General features: G+C 36.3%; 1 protein-coding gene across 2 annotated transcripts in view; it reads left to right on the top strand.

The window, feature by feature from the left end:
- The window catches only part of Cog3 (component of oligomeric golgi complex 3), a 59,508-nt gene that overhangs the window by 10,557 nt on the left and 41,102 nt on the right, over window positions 1–7,849 (top strand). For both annotated transcript variants that reach the window (XM_023700121.1, XM_004640270.2), the window contains exons 3-6: window positions 3,309–3,370; window positions 4,302–4,467; window positions 5,540–5,614; window positions 6,578–6,670. In XM_023700121.1, coding sequence (XP_023555889.1) covers window positions 3,309–3,370; window positions 4,302–4,467; window positions 5,540–5,614; window positions 6,578–6,670 — 396 coding nt within the window. The remainder of the gene's footprint in view (window positions 1–3,308; window positions 3,371–4,301; window positions 4,468–5,539; window positions 5,615–6,577; window positions 6,671–7,849) is intronic.

The raw sequence follows: 7,849 nt of genomic DNA, 5'->3' as shown, positions 1-7,849 counted from the left end.
TCTTGGCCAAGCTATTTTATTTTTTTATATTTTAGAGAAGGGTCTACAGGGTGTTCAGGGTCTTACTACTAGATTGGACTTGTAGTGATCTGCCTGTTTGCAGCATCCCAAGAGCTGGGATTACATGTGTGTGCCACCATGCCCACTCTCAAGCTATTATTTTAAATGACTCTACTACTCAATTATATTGATGGGATAGATAAAAGTAAGGTAGTCCACATCTGGATGTTGATGGATTATTATATTTATTAAGGGTTTTAATACTCTGTGTACTTTTGATATTCCTCAGTGTACGTCCGTATTAACCTGTCTCTTCAAGCAGACATGTATTGTATACACATATAAACTCATACACACACACACCCTTCTCTGCTTGTTGCTAGGTAATATCCATTTCCCTTTTCTTGGAGACAGGGTCTTGCTATGTAGTGGGAGCTGGCCTTGAACTCATGATGTAGTCCAGGCTGGCCACAAACTTATGGTGGTCCTCTTGGCCCAGCCTCCTGAGTGCTGGGCTTACCTGAATGTTCTACCATGCCTGGTGTTTAGTTATCCCTTTGAAAAACAATGTAAATATTCTTTTTAGATGAAGCTTTATTTTATTTTTTAGGAACTTAGCATATGTAAACTTCTGGGTTTTCCTTATCACCAATTACAAATCTACAGGCCTGCCTTGCTGGCCCTGCCCCTGGGGCATGCTAAGACAGAGATTGAATCTGGGCATGGTGGTGCATGCATGTAATCCTAGACCTTGGGAGGCTATAAACAGGAGAATCACTACGAGCCCAATCTAGTAGTGAGACCCTGAACACCCTGTAGACCCTTCCCTAAAATACAGAAAAAAAAAAAAAAAAAATTGCAAGCCTAGATGTGCCATAGTTTCTTCAGCCACTTCCCTTGTCTTTTCATTATACTGTTAAGAATTTTTTTTTTTTTTTTTTTCTTGTTGGAACTGGGGATTGAACTCAGGCCCTAGTGATTGTCAGGCAAGCACTTATTCTACTGAACCATCTCCCTGGCCCCAGTTGTGTTAAGAATTAAAGCTGAGGTGTTTTCCAGGTAAACACAAAGATGTACTGAATTGCATATGCAGTACTTTGCCAGAGGCAGTGATACAGAGTGATTGAGAGCTCCAGCTCTTGACTTAGACTGACTTGAAGCTTACTGTCTCTGTGACCTTTGGCAGATTAGATTCCTTACACTCTTGGGTCTGCGATTTCTTAATCTGTGGAACACGGATAATTATATGCCTATCTCAGGGCTGGCAAGATAGCTGTGTGGACTAAGTGCCTGCTTAGGCAAGTGCAGTGACCAGGGTTCGATTCCTAGCACCACATGCCGCCCCATGCTGTGCCGACCACTGAAACTGGGTGTGGTGGTGCATACCTGTAATCCCAGTGCTGGGGAGGCTGAAAACAGGAGGGTCACTATGAATCCAAACTGGGTAGTGAGACCCTGTGCCAGATACATTTAAAAAAAAAAAAAAATGCAAGATTTAAATAATAGAACGCATGTAAATGCAGGGTGTGGCAAGCACAATAAATGCTCAATAAGTGGTAGCTGGGGTACATGGCAAGTCTGTGAACCTATAACACTAAATTCCTTTTAAGAATTCTAGCAGATAATCAAGCACTATGTCTGTGACTTCTTTAGTCTAAAACAAAATCTTCTGGGTTAAAATTGTAGCTGTATCTCTCTGTCTTTAAAAGTTAAAAATTTAATATATTGAGTTGTATCTCTTTAAAAAAGTTTTAAAAATCTAATATATTGAATTATAAATTTATATATAAAACAGGTTATACTCCTCTAAGTGTTAGCTGAGTGAGTTTTGACAAATCTATGCACTGGAATAACTACCTCTACTACCAAGATATAAAATATTTCTATCACCTCAGAAAGTTTATGCTCAGTTTAAGGTTGATCTCTACAGTCTTTGTTTTATTTCTTTCCTGGTACTTGAGCTTGAACCCAGGGCCTTTGCACTAAGTTGTATATCTGCCCTTTTAAAACTTAAAAAAAAAAAATGGAGACAGAATCTTGCTGAGTTGCCTGGGTATGACTCAAATTTGGAGTTCTGCCTCAGTCTCTCTGAGTGCTGGGATGATACCATGCAGACGATACCATGCCTAGCCCTGACTTTTTTAATAATAAATATTTTTCGTAACATTGGTAGTAGAACCAGGATCAAAGTGATGGTTTAGGTGATGCCAAAGGCCTTATTCTTTTTTTTTTCTTCCAGTTTTTATGTATTTGGTAAAGGGCCTCACTATGCAGCTTGGACTAAAGTGATCCTCGTGTTTTCAGCCTCCCCGGCGCTGGGATTACGTGTGCCCAGACTCAGTCACTGGCTTAGTGTGCCCTGAGGGTGGGGCTGGCATGGTATGAGGGACCAGAATCAAACCCTGCGCTTGCCAGAGCAGGCGCTTTAGTCTGTTGAACTATCTTGTGGGCTGCAAAGGCTGTATTCTTAAACCACTATATAATCTTATTTCAAACTTTTATTCTCAAATTTATTACTAGATAACAGCAATATTGAAACTTACATAAGGATGTGTACTACTCAAATTTGGCAAACTAATGAGTAGACATTAAATTCTTTGGAAGGGGACCCGAGGAGATAGCTCAGCAGAATAAGTGCTTGCCTGACAAGCACAAGGGCCTGACTTTAATCCCCAGTTCTGCCAAAAAAAAAAAAAAAAAACCAAAAAACTTCTTTGGAAGAAATGTTTATTTTCTTTATAATTATGACTTTAATATTCTTACAAAACTTTGCAAATGGGCAATTTTTTTTAACATCCTTTGGTTTTCTTAGTATGTAAATATTGAATATGTAGTAATTATTTTTAGCACCTGATACTCAGGAGTTAAAGGAGAAAGGGTTTATTTGTTCACATTTTGTAGAGGTTTCCATTTATAGTTGGCTGGGTCCAGTGCAGGGCAGCATGGCAGAGTAGAAACAGCTCATGATGTGGCAGTGAAAACAGAATGAAATAATGGAGAAGGGAGAGAGACCCTTCTCGGCCGTACCCTCCGTGACCACCTCCTCCTCCAGGCTTCACCTTCCAGTGTCACGTTTAGCTGTAGACTCGTCACTGATGAGTGTCATTCTCCTATGATCCAGTCACCTCCAGACTTTGGCAGGAAATCTAGATATAAACTGTAACACCAGGTTTAAAGCTAATTATTTATGACTGAGCTTTAAACAGTAAGATGTAGGTATTGTTTACCCTTTTGTCTTACAGTTTCGTATTAATCACTTTTCGTTGTATCTTTTTTAGTTGACAATGTCATATTCTTTATTTTTTCAGTTTTTTTCATGGTTTGCAAAACTGCAAACTCAGATGGACCAGGATGAAGGAATAAAATATAGGTATGTCTGGTTCCTATATTTGTTGGATATTGTAATTTTTAGATCACAGTTACCTCATGCATTTCATATTCTGTGTTCTTAAATAAATTAAGTTGCAGAGAAGACACCAACATACACATTTTGTTTAAAAATAGCCTGAGAGAGGATTTGGGTCATAATAACTGGTATTGAAAGCCAGGTGATTAAAAAACCAGGTATCTCTGGAAGGGACTGGGTTTAAGTAGTTTTACATGAACTCTCAGAAGTGTTTGTTACCTTCCTGTATAAGGAGAAGCATCCATAAGAGACTTTAAGGATGGCTGTCTAGGTGTGGTTTAACTCTGTAGTTCTAGTTGTATATACTGAGTGTACAGGTTCTAGCTGATTTCAGAATTGTGGGTTGGTGTTCATATTCAGCAAACATTTATAGATGACTGTTATTGCTAGGCAGTGTGGTAGGCTCTTTGGTGTGAGATCTCCTTTAATCTTCATAGCAGCTTTATGTGCAAAGTTAATTACTATTTCTGTTTTATAAAAGAGTGAACAGACCTATAAATATTTAGTAACTTGCTCAACATCACACAGGCTTAGAGCTGGGACTTGGACCTATGACTTCCGATTCCCAGTCGGGAATTCTCTACAGCATCACACCATCCCTTATTGACTGTATTTGATGCCTTGGGTTGGCTTGGAGTCTCACTCATTGAAAATTGAGCCATTACCTGACATCTGAAAAGCCAAGTTAAAGTTAATTTTTTGTTGTTTTTAAATATTGAAACACTTTATGACATAGCTTTTGGTGTATTTCTGAAGTATAATCACTTTTGCTAGTAGGTCAGACTTTGCTCTTGAAATTCAAGCTTGTAGGGAAAATGAGACATTTCATATTTTTTTGACTGTGCTTATTGGGGGAAGATATTACTGCCAATCCCCTTTTGGTTCTGTTTTCTAGACAGATGAGGGATTACTTGTCTGGGTTTCAGGAGCAGTGTGATGCTATATTGAATGATGTAAACAGCGCTCTTCAGCATCTGGAGTCATTGCAGAAGCAGTATCTTTTTGTGTCTAATAAGACAGGAACCCTACATGAAGCCTGCGAACAGCTCCTAAAAGAACAGGTAATTTGGAGTAGAGAGAAGGCCAGTGATTATAGTTAATATTTTATTTTAAATAGATGAATGCAGTTTAATTCCTCAATCTCTTTTTTTTCTTTTTGTATTTAGTACAGGGTCTACAGGGTCTCTGTCTATACGTAGATTGGACTCTTAGTGATCCACCTGTGTTCACCCTTCCAAGAACTGGGATTACAGGCTTGGACCTCCATGCCCAGTCTCAATAGCTAGCTCAGTGTGCCCTGGCGGCGGGGCCCGCACAGTGCACAGAGGATTGAACCCTTGCTGCTGCGTCTGTTTTAAGCAGGCGGTTTAATCTTTTTTTTTTTTTTTGGCAGAACCGGGATTTAACTCAGCCCCTTGCGCTTGCCAGGGAAGTGCTTATTCTACTGAGCCATCTCCCCAGCCCCATCAGTCTTTTTTTAAGTGTACGTTGAACATTGCTCTGAATGAGTTCTTGTGCTTTTTCTTTCTGTTTTGGTACTGGGGATTGAACTCCGGATCTTGCACTTGCCAGGCAGGTGCTTGTGCTGCTGAGCGATAGCCCTGGCCAGAATCCTTGTGCTAATAAGTATGTGGGACAGCTTGCTTTCTCAGTGAGCTCATATAAAGAGGGGCAAATGCAAGCTTTCCTTTGTTATGAGCCATTTTCAGTACAGTTTCAGAATTTGGTGCATATGTTAGTTTGGTCTGTCCATTCTTTATTAGTAACATTTCATAAATAGAGTGCTAGTAGTGGTGTTTTAAAAAGATGCATTGATAGAAATTGCACTTAAACTGGTGACTTAGAGATAAAATACTGAAAACTATGTCTTGGAATTTTCTCTGCATGTGTTTTATAGGTTTTGGAAGACAATCATTTATTATTTTGTAATCATGAAATTTACTGTGATAAATTACAGTAATTTATTACAGTAAATTTACTGTAATAATTAATATCTCTTAATTCATGACTACAGAAATATTTGACCATTATTTGGAAATTTGTAAACCTACATGTCTAATATAAATCTTGAGACTGGAGGGTTGATTTTCTTGGTCTTAATAGTAATTGATTTTTCTCTTTTAAAAATGCAAGTCGGAACTTGTTGATCTGGCTGAAAATATTCAACAAAAGCTTTCTTATTTTAATGAATTGGAAACTATTACTACAGTAAGTGCTTTTTACTTTTTTGTAAAGTGATTTTTATGTTCTTTCTTAATTTTTAATCTTATAAATTGGTTTGAATTACACTGTAACTTAAATAGAGATACTATTATTAGCTGAGAGTTAAAACTATGGTTTAAGTATTTTAAGTTGTATTATTATTAAAATCTTTAGTTGGTTGCCTTATATCTACAAACTGTGAAGAAAATTATAAGAAAGAATATTCAATTTTAAATCTTGCTGTGATTGTACTACTACAATAGTGAAAAGTTTTTGAGTAAACTTACATGTTTAGTTTGAAGAAATTGTCGAGCCTTCATAACGTCCCCATAAATAATCCCCATAAAAACTGTTGTGTAAGTTATATTTCTGTTTATGATTTATAAATTAATCATAATTCTGTATAAGTCATGTTATTAAATTATGAAAATGGCCAATACAGTTTAATAAAAGCAAGAAATAAAGCTTGTGTGTAGAAGTAAAACCATGGAATGCAGTGAACCATGGAATAGTTTATTGGCAAGTTGTATATCAAGTTATGAAATAATTGACTAATAATATTTTACTTTAACAGTATGACTTAAAATTAATCCTTTCACCATAAGAAAATTGCCAGTGCTTGAAAGTGGAAAAATTATATATGTTATAAAGTACTACAGAGTAGGAAATCTGAGTACTTGATATATTATTTCAATACAACATTGTGTGGTGGTGTAGTAAAAAAGTTGGCTAATTCATGCAGAGTCCCATTAAAGCTTAGTAGGAATAAACTGACTTAAGCCAGTATTCTTTTCTATTTTTTTTTTTATTAGTGCACATGGACTGTATTTGAGGATATATTGATAACTTTTAAAATATATTGTAAAGGTACTAGTATATCTTAAAGGAAAATATCAATTCTAATTAATAAATTTAAACTTTTACCTATATTTTGTTTTGTCAATTAATTGATTTTTTTTCTCTTTGAAGAAATTGAACTCTCCTACATTGTCTGTGAATAGTGAAGGATTTATACCGATGCTGGCCAAGTTAGATGACTGTATAACCTATATTTCATCTCATGTAAGTAGTGGTATTTGTATAACAAAATCTTTTTTTAAATTAATTTTATTGAGGAACAGATAGCAATGAGACAGTTTCAAAACTGATTAGTAGGACAGTTTCAATAATTAATACATTGCATATTGTTATCTTCTTAGTGGTTATTCATAGTACAAGATGCAGACATGATATCCTGTCCAAATACTATTAGTACAAATCTATCTTCTTATTGAATTAAAAGAAAGTAGTTGTATATCTAGCCTAACTATTTTGTATATACAGATACAAAATGGTCCTTCATTTGTATTCCCTTTTTTGTTTAGTTTTGTTAGAGATGGGTATTCCATTGTCATTTAAATATTGTAGGTGCATGAATTCAGCTAAAGAATCCAATATAGTCCAGTAGTCCATAATAGTAGTGGGTTATCTATAGGATTGGCAGTGTCAGAAGTTGTTGACTTGAGTCTTTTGCAGCTCAGCATATTAATATGGCTTTATATTTTATACTTTGTTTTCATACTTTTCTGCTGTATTGTTAAGACCAAGATAAAGCAAGACCTGTATAACAAGAAATGTATCTTTTGTATCTGATAAGGTCAGTCAAGTCCCCTCAGGATTTATCCTGTTACCCTGTTCCACAGTTTGCAGATCCTTTGTCAGTGTCAGCCATGTGGATGAGTCATGGCCATCCTTGCTTGATCAATTTGCTCTCTGTGAAAGCCTGAGAGAATGTTTTCTCTCCATGTGACTCTCCTTAGGCACACTCTATGTCATCAATCACATTGCTTTGTGGCCCCCCATAATCTCCTTGATCAGAAAATTTGGGACACAACTGAGTTACATGATGTGTAAACAAAATCTTATTTTTTATTTTTTGGCGAAACTGGGGATTGAACTCAGAACCTTGCACTTGCCAGGCAAGCACTTATTCTACTGAGCCATCTCCCCGGCCCTGTAAACAAAATCTTAACATTCCCATTGTAATACTTTTTGTGTGTTATTATAATTATTTCTTCTGAAAGAAAACATATGGTCACCTGTCTTTATTTATAGGTTCTGCATGTGTGAATTCAATGAATTGCAAATCATAAAGACTCAGAAGTAAACATCACATCTGTACTGACCTTGTACAGACTTTCTTTTCATTACTCCCTAAACCATATTGTTGCAATTATTTACATAACATTCTCATTGTATTGG

Source organism: Octodon degus, unplaced genomic scaffold, assembly GCF_000260255.1.
Source record: "Octodon degus isolate 3935 unplaced genomic scaffold, OctDeg1.0 scaffold00122, whole genome shotgun sequence".
In the NCBI taxonomy this organism is placed as follows: Eukaryota; Metazoa; Chordata; class Mammalia; order Rodentia; family Octodontidae; genus Octodon; species Octodon degus.
The sequence above is the reverse complement of the archived record's forward strand: the minus strand, read 5'-3'. Positions and strand labels throughout refer to the sequence as shown.